Below are 23,140 nucleotides of genomic sequence, written 5' to 3'. Positions count from 1 at the left end.
TAACACTTGGACTTCAGCAGGGATTTGTCAAGGATGTTCTTCCCCTGAGCTGAGAAATGGGCACTTTGATTGTTTAGTCTAAATTTATCTCCAGTATCTCTGCTAGCGGAAAGGCCTTCGCAGAAACAACCATATCTGCTTGGAATGTTTACGCTCTTCCTGAGGTTTCTGAGGATAAAAACAGCAGACATCACAAAGAATAATCAACAGAAGACACAATATTTAGCACACAAACGTCGGATGCAAGTTATGCTATCTTTTTGTCTTGCACCAAGAATGTGGATGACATCTGGAGGGAATTCAACACCCACCTCCTCAAGGAACTAAATAATGACGAATTATTAATGTTAACGAAGATTGACATGAAAATGGTGGCAGATGGAAGCACAGCCATGTTGATGAGCCAACCACTGCTTGTACATGCATTAACCACATGGTGTGCTGCAACGCCTATCAAATTCAACTGCGATGAGAGAAAGCAGCCTGACAGCAGTCACAGGGGTACAGAGAGGGCTAAATCAGACAGCTGGCTCTTTTGGGGACCAAAATACACCCTGACAGATCATGCCAGCACTGGATGTGTATGTTGCATGAGCCAAACTAAACACAGAAAAGGGATAATAATGTCATGGGAAGAATTTGCAAAAGTGGACGTAGAGCAGGGCACGCCCTGATGGGAAGAGCTATTAAAACAAAATCACAATCTTTCCTTGTGTTGACACACTGGCTAGATTTTTATTTCTTTTTTTCGGTTTATTTTGTTGCGCATTTTTAGCATTATTTTAAAATGTCTATATAGTTTAACTAGTTTTAGTTTATTCCATTTATTATTTTACTTCAAATTAAAAATAAGAAATTTTGCTATTAAATGTTTTTTTATTGTGTGTGTTGCTTTATTTTTCTGACTGTAAAAAAGACAATATTGCCAAACCTTGGAATATATGTTGAATTATATATGAATTGAATATATGTTGAGAAAATAATAACTATGAAAATATCAAATTAATAGTTAAATTAATTAACAATAACAACCCTGTGCATTAATGACAGCAAACAGAACTACTGTACAAATCCAATGACTCCCAAAACAGTCTACAATCAATTTAAAGTTTAGTTGTTTATTTTTGAAGGACAAAAATAAAAAGAAGTGTTTTGTCATAAAGTCAATTAAATTAAATAAAAACATGCATACATATCTGGTTTAGTCTAGCCATCATCTCCTAAGAACATAAAGAGCTTAAAAGCTTGGTTAAAAGCATGCTTTAAGTAGAGTGATGGAATGCATAAATATAACACTATTGAAAGGTGAAAGGAATCCTTCTAGAGAAAACCATAATCATCTATAATATTGTTTTTAGGGGAGACAGTTTGCTGATAATGCCATAAATCACATTTACCACACTACGCTGTATCAGACAGTATGTCTGTGCAACAGAGCAGCAGAAGGAGTTTCACCGTGATACCAAAATGACCCAGCATAAAATAAATAAATAAATAAATAAAACAAGAAGAGTGAAAGCACAGGACAAAAACAGGAAAATAATTGAGGGGAAAAATAAAACCAAATGAATAATAAAATGCTCAGAATTTTTTCATGCATCACTTGCTCGCATTTGAACGTGCTGAGAGAGCTGCACATTAAAAGATAATCCTCCAAAATTACCATATTTATTCAACTTCCAGAAAATAACAAAAGGCATGAGGACTGAGAAATGCAGGAAATGTCAAATTATTAACACACAAAATTAATACAAAATTAATACAAAAATTGTCGGGACACCAAGAGAGCTCATAAAATGAGATCCAGAGGCAGTTTTTTTTTTGGTGTTCTCTGCTGACAGAAAGAGATTCAGCTCACTGAGCATTTGGAGCTGACTGGACCCCCATAGAAAGTTTAATCACATGCCAACAGCCAATTAGCCCAGTGCTCTCCACATGAGCGTTTCCGCAGCTTACTGCGTTAACCTTATTAACATTAGTGATGCCCGATTCGTGAACGAATCGTTCAATTTAACCGGATCTTCTTAGTGAACTGGTTGAACCAGTTCACCAAATCGAACTGAATCGTTTGAAACGGTTCTCGTCTCCAATAAGCATTAATCCACAAATTACTTAAGCTGTTAACTTTTTTAATGTGACTGACACTCCCTCTGAGTCAGAATTAGTAATTCATTTACTCAAGCAGTACACTGACTGAACTGCTGTGAAGACCGAACTGAAGATGAACACCGAGCCGAGCCAGATGACGAACGAACACGCTCCACTGCTGGAGTAGTTCTCGTTCTCGACTCAAGAACCGGTTGCATCGGTTTTCGGATCACCAGTACACTGAACCGAAAACCGTTTCTTTCGGACACGTCCGATTTGAGAACCGCTGAACTGGTGATACTGCTCATGCGTGTAATTTTTTAAGTATTTTTTCAAACATCGGAAAGTGTGATAAAATAACGATATTTTTTTGCTTTTTTTTTTTTTTTTTAAGATGAATGTTTCTAATCTGTATATTGTAGATAATGTATAGGCCAAAGGGGTTTTCTGGGAAGTTGGACAATAATTAAGACTCTAAAGACTCTATGTTTAATAGGAATAAGGGATGATTTATGAAATATCTGTACTGTATTTATAGTTAATGATGACACATTCACAAATTGAGTTTGTAGTAAACAGAACATGAACACGAGTAGAGCAGCTAATGATACTGAACTGCAGCACGTGCCGGTTAGAGTGATTCTCGTTCTCGAGTCAAGAACCGGTTGCATCGGTTTGCGGATCATCAGTACACTGAACCGAAAACGGTTTCTTTCGAACGCATCCGATTCGAGAGCCGAGGAGCTGATGATACTGCGCATGTGTGATTCAGCGTGAAGCAGACTGACGTCTGAACCGAACTGATTCTTTTGGTGATTGATTCTGAACTGATTCTGTGCTAATGTTATGAACGCGGGTAAACCGAGGGCTTGGATGAAGGGCAATCTGGCGAAATGTAAGTTCATTTAATAAAAAATACATCGCAATGGATTATGTATAGTAAGTGGATCATGGTTTCTGAGCTGATGACACCCAATTTGATAGACGTGACGCTATTGCGTCATCGCCAATGACGTCATTACGTCGAGCGTAAAAGAACCGCTGAACCGTTTTTTTCAACCGGTTCATTGAAACGAACCGTCCGGAAGAACCGGTTCACGGAAAAGAATCGAACTTCCCATCACTAATTAACATGTAAAAATGTTGACTAGGAGTCTAAATTGTGTAGTTACCCTTAACTATGTATACATAAACAAATACATTCTATGATTTTACACCATGTCCTAACCAGATGTGACACAACATGTAGGTTGCCAGTGAATTTGTGAACAAAATGTTGTGCGATACCACATGAGCAGTCAATATAATAACTTTTAATATTTAATATACAATAACTCAAAAACTGGGATTGTGAACCAATGCCATTTCACTGTGATACTCTCTCACGCACATGTGCGCACACACAGCCACACACATAGTCACACACGCGCACACACACGCACACACACACACACACGCTCAACGTGCAAAACTCTGCATTTAAACATTTAATAGCAAATATTTTAACTAATAACAAAACGTATTTACAGTAGCTGATTTAAAAGTGCCAGATTGTCGTGGCAAAGTCAGAATTACCTCCTCTCCTAGGTACACGGAACGGTCATCCATAAAATGCATTGATGTTCTTTTGTAAGTAATCTTAAAAATTCCCCAAAATTTGTCTACTCTCGGAAGGCCAAATAAAGTGCTTTTGCTTTCGCCTAGATACACACAGCTTCCCATGGCTGCTTCAACACTAACTGCGGTTAATGGAACCACGCCTTGTTTCTTTTGCGAGAACCTTTGGGCAGCATTATGCAAATATTTCCACATAGTGATGTAGACATGTGGGGGCGTGTTTGAATGAGCAGTTTTAGCGGTGCGTGCCAGAGTCTTTACTTTGATAAAGAATATCTCTTTGGATTTGAGACTTTAGTCTTTGCAAATTTACAGATCTTCTTTATGCAACAAGAGCTTGTAACACTCCAAAGAGAAAGGAAAAATTGAAATCGCATCGTATGACCCCTTTAAGAAAAACACAAGTACCTGAGCTTTCTTGATAATGTACTCTCAACCACGATACTGCAGAAATAGAAACCATGCCAAAAATAGAATCTCATTTATACTGCTACAACATCGCTAGTAAGACTTTGCAGATATATAAACATTTACATATACTGCCAACACTGTAACATTACAAAGCTGGTTGAAAATCAGTGAAGTTACCCTTTAAGGCTGGAAAATACTGTATTGAATGAATTCACTGTCCATTTTCACTTTCCTCACGAGCAGTGCTGTGAAATATGTCTTACTCATTAAATAAACTGGCTAAATTAGGTTATTCTGAAGTCATGATGATGCAGCATTGAATAACCAACTCCTTTGTAGTAGGTCCCAATTTGTCACCTTTACAAAGACAAAAACAAAAATTCATTTCAATTGAAAAGTCATTTGCATTTCAACGAGTAATTGATCTTTACGCAGGTATGTACTGAAATATTGACCACTAGTTACACAGGTTTTGTTTCATTGCTAAAATGGCCCAACTTTTCTTCTCATTTCCAGCGGAGCATTGTGTGATACTTCTAACAGCCTAACAATGTCAGGGTTCTGTCACTTCGATATAGTTTATTCATGGTTTTGTGAAAGAGCCCTGACACTACCGTCATGTCGTTGTTTTCATGTGAGCGCGCAACTTTGAGTGTGCTCGAGCCGTGTGCTCTCATCTGCGTGTCTTGTTTCCTTGTTTCATGTTGGAGCATGGTGTATGGATCCCGGTACTCATGTTTTGTTGAGGTTTGGACACTCGCGCTCCATGTTGTCTCGAGTTTTCTGAGTGTGTTGTGTCTTGCGTAGCACACGGTTCATTCTTGTGTTGTTGCACGCAGTTTATGTTCCTATTGGCTGTCTGCTGTTATGTCTTGTGCTGTGTAGCACGCAGATAGTGTTTTTCATTGGTTGTGTGCTTTTATGTTGTCATGTCTTGTGTGAACACAAGGCTTATGAGTATTCTCATTAGCTGTGTTCGTGTCTTTTTATTTTTTCAAGCACATGGCTTTTGTCCTTGTTTTCTGTGTGCCATGTGCTCTCTTTTCTATTGTCTTGACCCCGCCCATTTTGTTTCCTGATTATTGCTCCATTTGACCCACCTGTCTTCCCTCATTACCCTCCTCATTTGGTCCCTATTTATTCTCCATGTGTTTGCAGTCCAGTGCGTCGTTGAATGTTCTGTCGTGTGCCCTGTCCTGCCAGCCGGTCAAGTTTCCAGCTGTGTTTTTCCCTACAGGGTAGTTTTTGTTGTTTGTTTTGTTTTATTTTATTATTAATAAAGCCCATTCTCCTGCACGATTGAGTCCTCGCCTCTGACAAACAATGGCATCCCGCAGAGAAACGACGTTAAGACTCAACACATTTCCATACCCTGCTGGCACAGTTTCCACCTTGTTCTCTATGGAAGTGATAATGACAGGATGAAGTCAGCAGCACCATTATAACACATCCTAACTTTTCTGATGTGTTTGAAATGTGTTTTGTTACTCGAAAGTATGATAAACAGACTGTGATTATCAGGAAACCCTATACCTCTAAATAAAGGCTTAGAAGACATTAAGCATGTGGAAATGCTGAGACTATGGGTTGTCAATGTGCTTATTGAATTTTATATATATATAAAAAAAGCTATAGTTAAACTTGACAGAATTGAGGCTTATGTTTAATGATATGAATATATAAGACAAAAAATATATTGGAAATAAAAAAAAATAACTAAGAAATTTAACTTTCTGATTATTTGGGAGCAAACATCATTGCATGTAAATAATTACAATTAACCACCATGTCAATATGTAACTAACATGTACTTGTAACGCCAAGACGATGTTCCAAGTTAAATTTCTGCTCAAATGGTGGCAGGGCACGCAAAGCACACAAATAATTTTGGACCAGATTTTGTCCACCAGCTGGACATGAACATGCTTTTGTGTTCTGCACTGTTTCTCTGTGAACAGACTTTCTATTTAAGCTAAGCTATAAGCAGAGTCTAATTTTAGCTGTTGGCAGTAGTTCTGAAAGATGTTAACACTAAACATGTGTGCTCACAAAGCCCGGACAAAGAACTCGAAAACAAACACACACTGGCCTGACATGCAAGTTCCTGAGGACAAACAGCAAGAGACAGCTAGTAGTGTGAGCTAAACGACACAGTTTGGAGTGGGGGGTTGTGAATGAAAGGTTAGTTCTGGCTTATGCCTGGAGCTTATCAGTTACATAACCGTGTGGTTTGACACAAAACAATTAGTATGGATGTGGCAGCCTATCAAACGCTGACTTAAGATAAACCAATCACAAGTACCCTGACACCTTAGGGACACATCAGATATCTTTATGTCTATTATTATACAATTTCATTTCTATTTTGAACTGTCTTTAATTCCTGGGATGGCAAGGATTAATCAGGCATGTGATCAGCTAGAGGCAAAAAAAGGAAAATCTGATAATGCCCCAAGCCACGCCCACAAGCCACAACCCCAGCACTCATTATTAAAAATATATATTTTAGTACATTAAAATATATATCTTATATTGTAAAAATACATACTATCCTGTAAAGATTAAAAAGCAGCATTTAATAATCATGACAACAATATAATTATATATTATAATAAAGTACTATAATATATTATAGTAAAGTATATAGAATTGTTATTATTATTAAAGTACATGCCAAAAGTTTGGAAACATTACAATTATTAATGATTTTGAAATAACTATCTTCTGCTCATCAAGGTTGAATTTATTTGATCAAAATAAAGTACACACACATATACATACATACATACATACTTTACGTACATACACACACACACACACACACACACACACACACATATACATATATATATATACATATATACATATATACATATATATATATATATATATATATATAATATATATACACATATACATATATATCTCAAAACTTTTGGCCACGACTGTACATAAATGTATATGTATATATATGTATATGTGTGTGTATATATATATATATATATATATATATATATATATATATATATATATATATATATATACACACACACACATATATATATATATATATATATATATATATATATATATATATATATACACACATATACATATATATACATATACATTTATGTACAGTCGTGGCCAAAAGTTTTGAGAATTACATAAATATTGGAAATTGGAAAAGTTGCTGCTTAAGTTTTTATAATAGCAATTTGCATATACTCCAGAATGTTATGAAGAGTGATCAGATGAATTCCATAGTCCTTCTTTGTCATGAAAATGAACTTAATCCCAAAAAAACCTTTCCACTGCATTTCATTGCTGTCATTAAAGGACCTGCTGAGATCATTTCAGTAATCGTCTTGTTAACTCAGGTGAGAATGTTGACGAGCACAAGGCTGGAGATCATTATGTCAGGCTGATTGGGTTAGAATGGCAGACTTGACATGTTAAAAGGAGGGTGATGCTTAAAATCATTGTTCTTCCATTGTTAACCATGGTGACCTGCAAAGAAACGCGTGCACACATCATTGCGTTGCATAAAAATGGCTTCACAGGCAAGGATATTGTGGCTACTAAGATTGCACCTAAATCAACAATTTATAGGATCATCAAGAACTTCAAGGAAAGAGGTTCAATTCTTGTAAAGAAGGCTTCAGGGCATCCAAGAAAGTCCAGCAAGCACCAGGATCGTCTCCTAAAGAGGATTCAGCTGCGGGATCGGAGTGCCACCAGTGCAGAGCTTGCTCAGGAATGGCAGCAGGCAGGTGTGAGCGCATCTGCACGCACAGTGAGGCCAAGACTTTTGGAAGATGGCCTGGTGTCAAGAAGGGCAGCAAAGAAGCCACTTCTCTCAAAAAGAAACATCAGGGACAGATTGATCTTCTGCAGAAAGTATAGTGAATGGACTGCTGAGGACTGGGGCAAAGTCATATTCTCAGATGAAGCCCCTTTCCGATTGTTTGGAGCATCTGGAAAAAGGCTTGTGTGGGTTGCTTCATGTGTGGGGTTGCTTCTCATCCAAGGGAGGGGGCTCACTCACAATTCTGCCCAAATACACAGCCATGAATAAAGAATGGTACCAAAACACCCTCCAACAGCAACTTCTTCCAACAATCCAACAACAGTTTGGTGAAGAACAATGCATTTTCCAGCACGATGGAGCACCGTGCCATAAGGCAAAAGTGATAACTAAGTGGCTCGGGGACCAGAATGTTGAAATTTTGGGTCCATGGCCTGGAAACTCCCCAGATCTTAATCCCATTGAGAACTTGTGGTCAATCCTCAAGAGGCGGGTGGACGAACAAAAACCCACTAATTCTGCCAAACTCCAAGAAGTGATTATGAAAGAATGGGTTGCTATCAGTCAGGATTTGGCCCAGAAGTTGATTAAGAGCATGCCCAGTTGAATTGCAGAGGTCCTGAAAAAGAAGGGCCAACACTGCAAATACTGACTCTTGGCATAAATGTCATGTAATTGTCGATAAAAGCATTTGAAACGTATGAAGTGCTTGTAATTATATTTCAGTACATCACAGAAACAACTGAAACAAAGATCTAAAAGCAGTTTAGCAGCAAACTTTTTGAAAACTATTATTTATCTAATTCTCAAAACGTTTGGCCACGACTGTATATATATATATATATATATATATATATATATATATTGTGAAATATAATTACAAATATATTACAATTGAAAACTTTTTTTGTATTATAAAATGAAATGTTACTCCTGTGATGCAAAGCAGAATTTTCTTCATCAGTACTCCAGTTTTCAGTGTCACATGATCTTTTAGAGATCATTTAGAGACTTTTTGATAAATATAAAGTTTAATGAACAGCATTTATTTGCATTTATCAAATATATCAATTAAATTTGTTAATGCATTTATTAAACAGACACAGCATTAGTGAAAACAGGCAGAGACAATGGTAGCTTTAGCAACATTAGCCTTACAGAGAGCCAAAAAGCTTTTTGGAAAACAAAATATGACTGTTTATGATTTTGTGGAATTATTAAACAATGAGTGCGTGGATTTTAACATTATAGGATTTTCACACACTGCGGCCACACAACTGTGTTCAAACACGTTATAAAAGTGATTTTTGCATTCTTTGGCACCTTTAAGGATTCTTTGATTAACAGAAAATTCTAATGAACAGCATTTATTTTAAATTATGTGTTTCTGAGATGGTCACTCGGAGTCTGCCTGATGTAGCTTATTAACATCCATGTCAACATTACTGTCTGGCTTTCTAGATAATGAATGTACAGTGAAAGGCTCCATTAAGCCATTGTCTCTCAATAGCCCAAAGGAAAAAATGTGGACATTCAAGCTGTAGGAAATGCCAGAGATGATCGGACTGGTGCCAAGGCTGAGGTTAAGGTAGCAACTTACTCTTTGCAGGCGTTGGAGACGTGAGCAGGTACAGTGTATTTGCAGTCCATGATCATAGTCAGGGTTTCGCTGTCGTTGGCCTCTTGGAAAGGGGGCTGACCACACACCAGCATGAAGAGGATGACCCCTAGACTCCAGATATCTACAGGGAAGAGGGTTAAAATGTCATCAGCATTTTCAACAGACTGTTTAATTCATTAGAATAGAGAAGAGAGAGAGAGAGAGAGAGAGAGAGAGAGAGAGAGAGAGAAAAAAACATCATAGAGCCTTCATTGTCTCAGGAAGGCAAACTGAAACAAGACAGACAAAGGTCTACATACCTATAATGTCAACCAAGAATTTGGCAAAGAGTAACATCTGGCACATTATCTGCATTCATTTTCAGTATTTATGATTCTCAATAAACGGTGTCTGCTCATTTTCCCATGGTAGAGGGACACTTTCACAGGTGGTTTTAGTGCAGACCTAATTTCAACTGTTTTATTTAATTTTATTAGTGTGAATAAAAGCTGCCATCTAAACTTGGTTGCAAACAAAAGGACCGCATGATTTGGTTAAAAACAAAAACAAAAATACATTCTGGATTACATACACCAAGTGTGAACATTAAGGATTAGTTCACTCCAAAAAGAAAATTATATCATCAGTTCACACATGGAAAAAAAACCATGAAAAAAAAAAAAAACCACAAGACTGAAGAGAGACCAGAAAGAGAGTTGTTAAAGAACGTCCTGAAAAAAAGTTGGATAGACTAAGTTTACTTTTAAACTCCATCAAATGAACCGAGTTTAAACACAATTTTAAATGAATAATTCAACCAAAAACAAAATAACTGTGATTATGGTATACAAAAGAACCATGTGATTCAGATTGACAAGAGTGTTCTGTAGGAAAGGGGGGCAAACTGAATTTAATGTCAAATGCAATTAAATGTACAAACAAGTGTGAACACAATTTTTAAGGATTAGTTATCCCCCAAATGAAAAGCCTATCATAATTTCACAAAAAACCTCAAATGATTCAGATTGACCAGAGTGTTCTGAGAGAAAGAAAGACAAACTGAATTTGCCTTCGAACTCAACAAATGTACCAACAAGTGTGAACACAATTTTGAAGGATTAGGTCAGCCCAAAATGAAAAGTTAATTTAATAATTAATAAAAAAAATAACCAAAAGATTCAGATTAACAAGAGTGTTCTGAGGGACGGGAACTAACTGAATTTGGTTTCAAACTTAATCAATGTAACAAATATGGACACAATTTTGAAGGATTAGTTTACTACAAATTTTTAATTGTCATCATCCCATATCATCTCAAAGATTTCTTGTGTATTATACTACCAAAGAAAAATATTAAATAAATGCATTGTTAAATTTTAGGATGAATGTGCATAGTGAGACTGACATACAGGTTTCAGACTATGACTAAAATAGTCCCAAATGTGACAAAAAAATTAATAAACATTTGTGACAATGGCTTATTATCTAGACACCACTGGCAACAGTTGGGAAAACTAGTAGAGAGTTGGCACACAGATATACCAGGATTTGTTCCTGAAGTTCTGTGCAAATTTTACTAATCACAAAATGCTACAGTTTTAAAGACATGTGGTTTCTAAAACTGATGACAGATTTTCTGTGATCGTGTGACACTAATGTGCAAAGTGTGATATGCTCAGTGACTCTGTCCTCTGGTGGTGAACAGTGGAAAGTTTGGGAGAAGTGGCCGAGCCCATTAACAAACATTAAATCAATTTAGCAACGTGGGTGGCCCAAATACTGAGAAAAATTGGTTTGCAGTCAAAATCTGCCCCAAGAGCCCTAAAAGTCAAAACACAAGTGACGTAATTAACAAGTGCTACAGAATGTTCAATAACTAAACAGTGAAAAAAACTATATATGAATAAATAAATTAAGAAAACTATATATAAATAAAATAAAACCACTACATGAGCGGTCTGCAGTGGCATGCACTTCCTAATCTTAAACCAGAAATTGTAAGTACAGCTATAACTGAAATGAGAGAGAAAGTTTAAACAAAACTTCCATTATCCCTTCTCTCTCCAGAGATGTCACCACAACTACGGCAACAGTTTGCAGTGGCAAAAAGCAAACCACTTTAATAGGCCCATTTTATGAAATTGACAAAACTTTTGAGAAAATGGAAGAAGCATGATTTCTTCCTCTAGCTTGCACAGATGGCAGAGGTGCATTTCTAGAAGGTAATGGGAGATATTTGATCTGATAATGGCCCCTCGGAGAGCTCCAGTCTGCCACGGAGTGTGCAGCAGTACACCTGAGGCACTGAGCAGCCGTGGTTATGCACTGTGACAGTGGCTCTGGACTGTTTCCGTCCCTGCTGGGACTGTTCGGCTGTAATGACCTGTACACCCACAGGCTGTGGCTTTGCTCTGATCACTGACAGACAGATGAATCAGAAACAAATCTGACCCAGCAAGAGGTCACTGTAGAGCCAGATATCCAGCAGTGTTTAAAACTCTACCATTGACACAAGAGTAAACACACAGCATGCTCTACGGATGGACAATACGATTGTGAGAGCTTTAACAGTTCTGATTATTAAATTTCAACTAAAAACAGTTCATTCATGGTGGCAGCAGATAATAATATTTTATAGAATGCAGTCTTTTGCAGCCAGATTTCTGACTATGAGCAATGGCCCGGAAGTATTCACTTGAGGCCTATTCAGACCAAGAACAATAGCTATAACTATACATATGTTGTATGGTGATAATTTTCTTTATAAGCACACACTGCAGTTATGTAGTCTAAATTCTGATTGGCTGTAAATGTTAATCATCTGACTTTTGTATTATATTATTATAGCAGTGGCGTGGACTCCCCATTCTCAAGTAATTGGTGAAAGTGAAAGAATTAAGATGATTATTAAAACTTTATAGATATAATTATCTTCCTTGCTGTGAACAAGCATTTAGAATTGTATCTCTCAATGGTTAAGTGACATACTATATTAATTAATTCAAAAATACTATAAAATGCAGCTCATACCCACAAAGGTTTGAATGTGTCTCCAAGATGAGCATGTTTTTAATTTCCCAGTTTAAATGTATTTAAATATCTGTTCCATTTGGGATGGGCCTACAGTCAAAAAATACATTTGGCATCACATTTTGTTTTTAAAACATTTACAAAATTGTTTCACTGCTTATTAATATTTGAAGACTTTCATCTGCCAAATCAAACGACACGATTCTGACTGAAAGTCAGTTTCAAATATGTCCCACGTGATTTTTTTTTAGTCATTAAATTTAAACTTATTAAAAATTGGTGTAAAGGTTTTCAAAACTAAATGAAAGAGATAATCCATAAAACACACCTTCATGATGCCAATGGTCTTGAAATATTAATGCTTTCAAATAAAGGCCTGCGGAACATGCCACGCTCCAATTTTAAACAAAATATGAAAAAATTGAGAATCAAATGTACTCGACTGGCTTCATAATCCATCTGAAATATGAGACTTTACATGGATAAAAAGAACTGCACTGACCATTATGAGCATCAGGAAATAGAATGGAGAGCTATGCTTTAATAAATCAAAGTCTGTTTAATTTTGAATGACTGAAGGGTATCGTCCTGAATCAATGAACAGACCAATATGCTTAACTCTTATTATAACTTATTTATAATAAAATAAATAATAGAAAAAAAGTTATGACATGCCTTAAACAGTAGAGCAATGCACTAGCAATGCCAAGGTCATATTTGATTCCCAGGGAAAGCAAGAACTGATGAAAAGTATAGCTTGAATGCAAAGTCACTTTGGCTAAAAGCATCTGCCAAACGCATAAAATAAACGTAAAACTGTAGGATTGCACTGGATCTTTCTATACTGCTGAACAAAGTAATTACCTGGGACCGAAGGGAAAAAAAAAATTAAAAAATATGTCAAAAACAAAAATGGTGTTTTCACTCAAGTCATTCCGAACCAATAACCTTCATTTACATTAATGATCGAATTTTCATTTTGTCAATTAAATAGCTTTAATGTCTATTTATTTGTCAATAACATTACGGTTAAACCGCTGATGGCAGATGGACTATTCTGACGTTGTTTTTCATCCTTTACTGGACCTTGACAGTGTAATTTACATGGCAGTCAATAAGACAGTCACAAGCCTCCTGATTTTCATCCAAAATATCTTAAATTGTGTTCCAAAGACGAATGAAGCTTTTACAGTTTATAATGACATGGGGGTAAGTGATTTATGACAACATTTTCATTTTGGGCTGGACTAACATTTGAATTAATTTTTATGTGGCACTCCATATGTATTGAAAAAAGAATCCTGCTGTCCACTGAAAGATCTGGTTGAAATAATTTGAGCACTGATGTTTCAACGCTTGACCTGTGCACAACTGTAGCTCGGCGTTTAACTCCATCTAACGTGCTGGAAAACATTGACACACATCATGTGAAAGGGCCTTTATTCACTTGATGGCTTCCTTCAGTCATTCAACACAGGACTCAGCACACTATTATAACAATCACAGTCAAGTTACTGATAGATCATGCCTTCACCAATTCATTCCAGAAAAGAAACCGCGACAAAAGCCGTACACAAACAAAGACACTGAAACTCTCATTGAGATACTGACATCATAATACGAGACAACATCTCTGACATTCACAGCTTTTTGGCACATCAAAAAGATCAATCCATGCAAAATAAATCAAACAACTCATTTCAGCGTCTGAGTACTATATAAATGCATTTGGCGACAGGACAATGCCTCAAACACACTCTTTCCAGTGCTAGAGAAAGACTAATAGGTTGTGGCCAAACAAAGGGCTGCTTTAGTGTATGAGTCCATCCGTGGTTCTCTGTCTGTCAGCTGTGGATGAACTTCAAATGTAGCTCCCACATAAAGAAACAATGGCTCAGTCTGTAATAGAACCGCAGCAAGTTATCAACAAATGCCATCACCACTAGATTCCTTGGTGACTGAAGCGCTTTTCTTTGTGTCAAGCCATCAGATGTAGCTCTATCCATGGTTCGTTGTTACAGTGCACTTGACGCCCATTGTGTAAAACTTGGGTTAATTAAACCTCAAGACTGGACAATGCTCAAGCCTGGATGCATCTTAGACTGTTTCACAACCTTGGCGCTAGAAACGTCTGCACTAAACATAAAATATTTACAACCTAATGTAATCCAATATCGATTTGCTAGCATGGTGTGCACATACACAGTCCAAACCCATACTAATCTCAAATGCTTTAAGATTTTTAATGCCCTGCTGAACAGCTAAAATAACAAGAATGATTCAATGTATTAATAATAACAACAATAAAAATAAATACAAAAAAAATAAATCAATAAAAGTTGCATTTAAAAAATTTTTTATTTTATTTTACTGTTAGATAAAAAATGTAAACAACTTTAACAGCTTAAAATATGCATATTTATTTGTTCCCGGTTCCACAGTCTTCCCATGCTGCTCTCCCGACTGCGCCATACATGCATAATGTGAGTAAAAGTCAGCATGTTAGACCTCTGGGGTTTGCTGTAAACTAGAGCTCTCTAGAATTCCGAAAACAAAAAGCTCACATGGAAAACTGCAGTGAACTAATATTCTCAACGGTGAATCTGATTATTCCCACACAAAAAAAGGGTTAGGCTTTACAGTCTGAAGAAACTAAACTCATTTTAAGGATCCATTTGCAGTAAATTTGCATATGCAGTAAAAACACTATATCTGCATTGTATTATCTGTGATTTATTGTAAACTACTGTCAGATTTATGGTATTTGCAAGTAAAACAATATATAAATTAGCATTCCCATAAATTTAATAAAAATAGTTTTGTATTTTCTCATTTTTTTGTTATCTTATATTTGTTAAAGGCTAAATTAAATGCTAAGTAAATTGCCATTAAATTTAACAATTAGAGGCGTCATGCATTTTCATAAATACAATCGATGTGGTTTGAGCTCAGTGTTTTTTGTTCAATTTTCTAACCCTAAGTATGAGTAATAGTGACACATAATCCGCAGGACTGCATGACAGAAAGCATGACACTTTTCAAAAACACAAGACATTAACTAGTGCTGTACTATTACATAAGACTCACTGGCCAACTGGATTTCATTAAGTCATAAACTGAAAAAAAGAAAAACTGGTCCAACTCTAAATCAGATGTCTATAATTACAGTTTAACAAATGTTAAGTCATACAAAAAGGACTTTTCAATAACATTTGATTAAATGTTAGTTACCCTATACTTGTTACACAAGCCACAACCAATTTTTAGTTACACATACAATGACTCATGGCATTTAGACACTTACATGTTGGATGAAACAAGATATGAAAACATTTTACATTGACATTTATTTAAATACATATAAAACTGGTCCAGACATAATTTACAAGTTATAAAAACATTTAGAACTAAATAAAAGCCTGATGAACATCTGAAGTACCAAAGGAATTAATTAAAAAAGTAAATACTAAAATGAATAAATAAAAGATGCATTTAAAGGAGCTATGTGGAGGTTTTTACTTAAAAAAAAATCTTTAAGAAAGAGCTTTCATTTGTACATGTATGAGCCAACCATGATGTAAAAAAAAGAATGACACCTCGACTGTCCACCACGGTTGCCTCTATCAGCCTGTAGGCTCAATTGTGTGAGGAGGAGTCGGGCCCGAATTGGCGTGAAAATTCACAAAATGTGACGTCATGCACGTTCTCGTCTACTTGGGCTTACAACCGTACGGCACGCCAGCCATTATAGTAAGCAGCGGCAATAGTGTTTTCAAATGGACTCTGCGGATGGAAAGAAGCGACCAGCCTCCAGCACAATTCAGACACCCACGGACACTCCTCGTAAGTAAAAAAAAAAAAAAAGAGCGTGCACACTGAGAACGAGCATGAGACTGGCTGCAGTTCCTCTAATGGCCACTGGTGTCAGTAACGGTTAGAAATTTCAGAACCTACACAATGCTCCTTTAAACAGAGTTAATATATTTTTGCTACATTTAACAATTTAAACATGACTTACTGCTTCAGTTTTGTATGTTTATTTGTCAGTTTAAATAGTGAATCATTCAAGTTTACTACATTTTTTAAATACTGATAAACTAGACAGTTTACATTTATTTATTTGTAATAAATTAATCATTGATTTGCATGTGTGCAAATGAAATTCACTTTATTAAAATATGAAATAATTTAAACATTAATTTTCTGAAACAATAACACAGACATAAAAAGCCATTTTAGAGCTATATATATATATATATATATATATATATATATATATATATATATATATATATATATATATATATATATATATGTTTTTTTTTTTTTTTTTATTACCCCCTGAATATAAAATGCACACAAAAGCCATTCAGCGTGGTCTAATAACATCCTCTGAATGCTGACCTGAACCCATAGTGACCAAAACAATGAGGACTATTTAAGTTTCACGGTAGGGCCAAGGGTTTTTGTATGTTTGTGACATCTGTGTGCTCTAACTGATGCTCCAGCAAGAACTGAAAGTTATAGATTTGGAGCACATCCTTGTTTGAGCACAGTAGGTTCATGAGGAAAAGAAGTGCTTTGCGCTCATTTGTCCCATCACTCCTATCCAGTGTGCCCGCCTTCTGTTCTATCACAAAATAAAGAGTCCTATTGAAACAAATGTCAGACAGCTACTGAAAAGACTCACTGTCTGAGAAGAAAGGTGTGTGTTACTGAATAAGGAAGTTGCGTGCAAATCACGCACACACAAAACAATATGAAGTGGCTAATCACTGCCCAGACACCTGCGACAACAGAGAAAACCAACTGGGGAAGGACAGTCCGTTTTATTTTTAGACATTAATAATGTTCTCGGTTCACGCAACTAGACACCAGCTGATGTTGCTTTATATTAACGGAGTCCTCAGAGTTAAGAAAAAAACAGATGAAACAAAACAAGACCATCAGGGAAAGCAATTTAGATGTGAGCAATGAAAGGAACAACTGGCATCAAAAGAACACTGCTAATACATTGAAGAACACTGGTGGCTTATACATTGTATATAAGGTTGCTAAAATCATAGAAAACGATTTGATATATTTTAATCAATCAAAACGAGTTTAAAATGACATCACTGTTTTTCAAAATAAAGTTTGTTCATAAATTTAGATGTCGGTTTATGATTAAATTTAGCCAACTAGTGTTCCAGATTAAAACCTAAAGGGATAGTTCACCATCAAGTTGTTTTTAAACTTGTTTGAGTTTAATTTGTCTATTGAACACAAAGAAGATACTTTGATTAATGTTGGAAACCAGAGAGTTGACGGTAGCCATATAGTTATATATATAAACAAAAGTTTTGATTATTTTTAATCAATAAAAAGGTATAGTAAGTATAGACAAATACAATGTAATAACTACTTTTATAGTTTTCTTTTAAATAAAATATAAAATAGTATAAGTGCTATTTTTAAGAATTTATAGAATTATTATATTACATTAGTTACAGTTTACCAGAAAAAAATAGCTAGCATGCCAAATGAAATATATACATATATTTTTAAATTAATATCATATAAAAGTATTTATTTATTAAATTATTAAATTAAATGAAAAAAATTAATAAACTATTAAACTAAACTATTTTGAATTATGTACTGATATAAGGATTTTTATTTAATTGTTTAACTATTATTTTTAAATCCTTTATTTATTTATATTTGTGGTGACTGGGCCAGTGAAAATATTGGCTGGACAAGTACAAATCTGTGCCTGTCTGGGAAAAATATAGTAATAATAATCTTTTTCAGCACTGAAAGAGTGGGACGCATCAGTGAACCTGCACCTGGAGCATTTATTCTTGTGTCCTGGTGTCAGGTCTGATGGGTGATCTGAACGGGGGGCACATGTCTCTGGAAAACCTCGAGAGTGCCGGACACACCTGGTTCAACAGCAGCAGCAGGTGTTACCATAGCAGCCAGCGGCCTGGTTTAATGGCTCTTCGGGTGGAATTCACATTGTACACCTGTCTCTGGCAAAATCAGGAAAAGACACCACTCTAAACATAGTTCCTCTATTTCCTTTATTAGCCTGCACCATCCATCTCTCACGTTAGTGCTCTGCTCCCTCTCTCGCACAGAAGAAAGAGACATGGGAGGAGCAGATACACCTCTGCCATCCCCTCATTGTGGTGCCAGTGCAGCAGAAGTGACGGGACTCGCGTAAGCGTGCAGGCAGCATATGTGCCTTGCTGGTGCTTTAATTAGTGATTGGGGATTAGTCACTTGGCAACTTTCTCTGCTGAGCTCACCGCACCAGTTCTCTCCAGTAACCAGCTTCAGAGAAGAGCAGTGTGCTGCTCCAACAGAAAGTATACATCATTTCCTCTTCTAACACACATGCAAAAAGAGTCCTTCACTGTTAACTAGCCTACCCGAATGCCGGTGTAAGGTTACTGCACCTCACGAAAAGACACAACAGGCTAGTCAGAGCTGACATCCTGCTGACATTAGTTTGTGGTAACAGATGGTTAGAACAGGAATCTTATATATATATATATATATATATCCACACAGTTTTGTTGCTTAATATTTTTGTGGAAACACTCTGGACTCGAAAATAAATCGCTGCATTGCGAATCGAGAAATGATCGATTCAGCATCAGAATCGATTCAGAGATTTTCCAAATGCATCGGGATTCTTTCTCGAGTTGATTCTGAGCTTAGTTTTGATCAGCAGATTGCACTGCATGCTTTATGGTGCTTTTCCACTGTGTGGTACGACTCGGTTTGTGCTCCCACTGCAGTTTAGTATCGCGTTAGAGTGGGTGGGATTATTCACATGCCCCATCAAGATCTCACTGGATCCGCTCCTCTGCTATCAACGAGAGGAATGTCTGTACTTCCTCAACAGATAACAAAACATTTTTTTTTTTTTGGTTGTTAAAAAAAGGTGTGCTCAATTAAACCAAAGGTTGCATTTGATCCTTTGCTGGCTGTGCTGATGTAAATCTAGCGGTTCTGTTGTGTCTGTCGCAAGTTCAGTGACGCAGGTAGTGAATATGCTCTCCAGCCAATGCATGATCAGGAGAGTTTACATCACGTTTTGTTAACTGAAAAAAGTACCAGGTACCAGGCTACTGTACCCAGTGGAAAACCCCCCAAAAGTGAACCGTACAGTGCCGTACCATGCAGTGGAAAATCACCATTAGAAACACCCGTACTCTGCATGTTTCCAAATCCTTGAACACACTTGAACCTAAAATAATCATTCATAAAATTCGAAAAAGTTGAAACGAATTACAAGGTTCTTCATAGTGGGCTGTTTACATTAATCTTGCGTCATAAAAGCATTCTGAGGCGAGGTGAAATTATATGACCCAGCCGAATGCACAAGCGCTCTTCAGCTGTCTTCTTCATGAGCATTTGCGTGCGCAGATAAAAAACTAGATTAGAGCGCCATCTGTGGTTAAAATCTAAGCTCAGAATCGATTCCAGAGGAAATCGTGATGCATTCTGAAGATCTTGGAATTGATCCACGAATAGATTCTGCATTGATTAATCATCACAGTCCTACATTGTACCATGATTCTTTGATGAATAGGAAAAAAAAAGCATTAATTTGAAATGGGAAATCTTTTGTAACTACGTAAATATCTTTACTGTCACTTTTGAGCAATTTAATGCATCTTCACTGAATAAAATTGGTAATTTCTTAAAAAGAAAAGTTAGCTTCACTAACTTTACTAGCTTTTCTTGTTGTGTTGGGTTTGTATACAACACGCAAGGTTTATGCGCATGCAGATATTTCTTGAGACGACACAATGTTTATGGAAGAACGAGAGGGAAAAAAAATATTGTATAGGGAAAGCTCTGGCTTTGCCCTTAAGGTTTTCTGACAAATCATTCTATATTTATTTATTTATGAATATTTTCATTCAATTAGTCATATCTTTAGCAGACAAGGCCAAGGAAATGATTCACTGCACTATCCCCTTTTCACTTATATCAGTTTCAGTCCATTGGTTTGGGATGTCTTGATGCCAATATTTCATTAACTTATAATAACAGCAGCAACATTCATGCTCTAGATAATCAGTTTCAAAATATATACACTACTAAACACACTTGCTTATTTAAATAGTTGACTATTAATACAAACAAATAAAAAAAATAGCACAAATTGCCTTAAAGCATTACTCAAGTAAACAACGTTCCAAGGTTTTTCAAATCATTATTTGAGCAAACGGTCAGTAATAAAGAAAAGAATTAAATGCAGTGAGTGGTTATCTTTTCTTCTGGCCAATATCGTTCCATTATTAATATTAATGACCTAATAGAGAGTGACAGGCAGGTCTATTAGCCTAATGCACTGTCAAGGCATAATGCAGTGATTTGTTTCGACTGTTTACATCAATCCTGCACCAGGATAGGAACTTGCGTTTGACTTTTCACACGCCCAAAGTTGTCACGCACAGCAGCATGTGTCTCCATGTATCGCGTGCCGATTGTTCGAAAGCAGGCACCTGTCATTATGAAAGCAGTACAAGTGTCAGTACTTTGAACTACCTACACTGTAGCAAGACTGGTATTGCTACTTTAAAAAAATGTATTGACAAAGTACTGGTATTTTTTTTTTGCATACCCAAGTAGTATAAATAGAATATTAATGTATTAATATACTTTGTCATGGTAGTTGTATTGCAAAGATATTATAAGCTATCCAAACTACTTTTACATTAGATTTACATTTATCTTATTAAAATATTGTGGCACAATGTGGGAGTGAAAATTTGTTACATTTATGTTACATTTCACTAAATATTGCATTTTTAAAAAATAAGTCTTTAATAAATAATGCAATAACTATAGCATACGTGCCATTTCATGATGTTCTGATGAAAGATAACTTCAGATAAAGTCATTTATCGCAGGCTTAAGACGCTCGGAGGTGAACCTGAGATGTTGTCTTGAGCTGAGGGACTCAGCTGGAAGTGTGGAAGAAAGCTGAGAACATTCACACAAAATCTGGACTTCAGCCATCAGTCTTTAGGTACGTGTGTGTGTGTGTGTGTGTGTGTGTAGTAAAAACTACTACAGGTGTTCACATGTGACTTTTGAATGTGTAAAATGGGGACAATTTTTCTCATTTAGATAGACTAGTAAAATAAACGCTGATGCACCATTTTTAAAATGCTTTGCAGGAATTTTCAATAGTCTGTTGATAAAGTTGGATTTTCAAGGAAGAACAATACAGGAATTTAACGTTTAAAACAAAGCAAAAGCCTTGCAAACTCTACTGTCATGGAGCCAATCAACCAACCGTGGTCAAGACTGAATTTACAGACATCAGTGTTCATGGCCCTGGAATTCCGCTTGTGTTTTCCGGTGTTTAGATTGTCATACAACAAACCAAACCAAAGTCAACACTACAGAGCTTAAAGAAAAACATGGAAAATATGAGCTTTGCTATAAATAATAAATATTTAAGATTACAAGGACTTGATACGAAAAGCCACTATTTTGCCATCATTTAATAAGGAGACTATTTAATTTTATTTAACAACATCCAAGGACACGATTTTCCATGTACTGCTTGTTACACATACTTCAAAGACCTCATTTGATTTGAAATAGGGCCAATATTTAAGACAGAAGCTCTGATTTGTTTGTCAGAGGCAGGTATGGCACCCTGCATTAAAGCCCTGTGATTACTAGGCCTGTTGCTATAATCAATATATCAACTTATCGCGCAATATATGTACATGACATAAATAATTTTTGGCGACGCAATTTATCGCCCATTATATTTACTTAAGAATTAATGTCACCATATTTTGTTCATTCCACTTCCGCCTGTGTCTTTTGGATCTTCTTGTACATAACATGGTATAGTCATTAACTGCTAGTTCAAATTTTTAAAAATGTTTCTACAAAAAAAAAGTTTAATCTGCAGATATGGTCTTGTTTAGGGACCTGTGCCTTTATGCATATGGACATCTGACTGCTGAGTAGTTTACAGAGAAAAGAAGGTCAGGGTAAAATCCGTAGATGGAAGAATCTCCATTCAAGTTCTTTGTGCATTTTTATTTCTTTCTACTTGTTACTTTGCACTTTTTGTTAGAAAATATTTATTTTCTATTTATTCAGGTTTTTTAAGGTATCTAGCATTTTGATACTTAATTTCCATGATCTAAATATTCTTAAAAATCAAAAGTTTGTTGTCATTTGTAAGTGTGTAGGCCTTCTTGCATTATTATGCTGTCACATTATGAGTATATATTTAGTGGCATAACATGGTTTTTAAAATGACAATATTATTGCTTATCACAATTATTTTTGGGGCAATATATCACACGACAAAAAGTTGTTATCATGACAGGCCTAGTGATCACATGAACTATAAAAATAAATGCATGCTCATCTAATAATCACATAGTCTGTCTCTGAGGCTGCTGATTTAAAAACTAGCTAAACACAGACAGTGCTAGACAAATATTAAAGTCTATTTTTAGTGTTGATCAAGGCCTGTTCACACAAAGCTGTACAGATTAAACAACATGAAATTTGCAAACAATTTTGCACACAATGCATAGTGTTGATTT

At 35.9% G+C, this 23,140-nt stretch overlaps 1 protein-coding gene across 2 annotated transcripts in view; it reads right to left on the bottom strand.

The window, feature by feature from the left end:
* snrka (SNF related kinase a) overlaps positions 1–23,140 on the bottom strand; it is a 59,329-nt gene that overhangs the window by 13,926 nt on the left and 22,263 nt on the right. For both annotated transcript variants that reach the window (XM_059567352.1, XM_059567353.1), the window contains one exon: positions 9,525–9,666. In XM_059567352.1, the coding sequence (XP_059423335.1) occupies positions 9,525–9,666 (142 nt within the window). The remainder of the gene's footprint in view (positions 1–9,524; positions 9,667–23,140) is intronic.

Source organism: Carassius carassius, chromosome 15 (genome assembly GCF_963082965.1).
Source record: "Carassius carassius chromosome 15, fCarCar2.1, whole genome shotgun sequence".
Taxonomy (NCBI): domain Eukaryota; kingdom Metazoa; phylum Chordata; class Actinopteri; order Cypriniformes; family Cyprinidae; genus Carassius; species Carassius carassius.
This window is presented reverse-complemented; position numbering and strand designations above follow the sequence as displayed.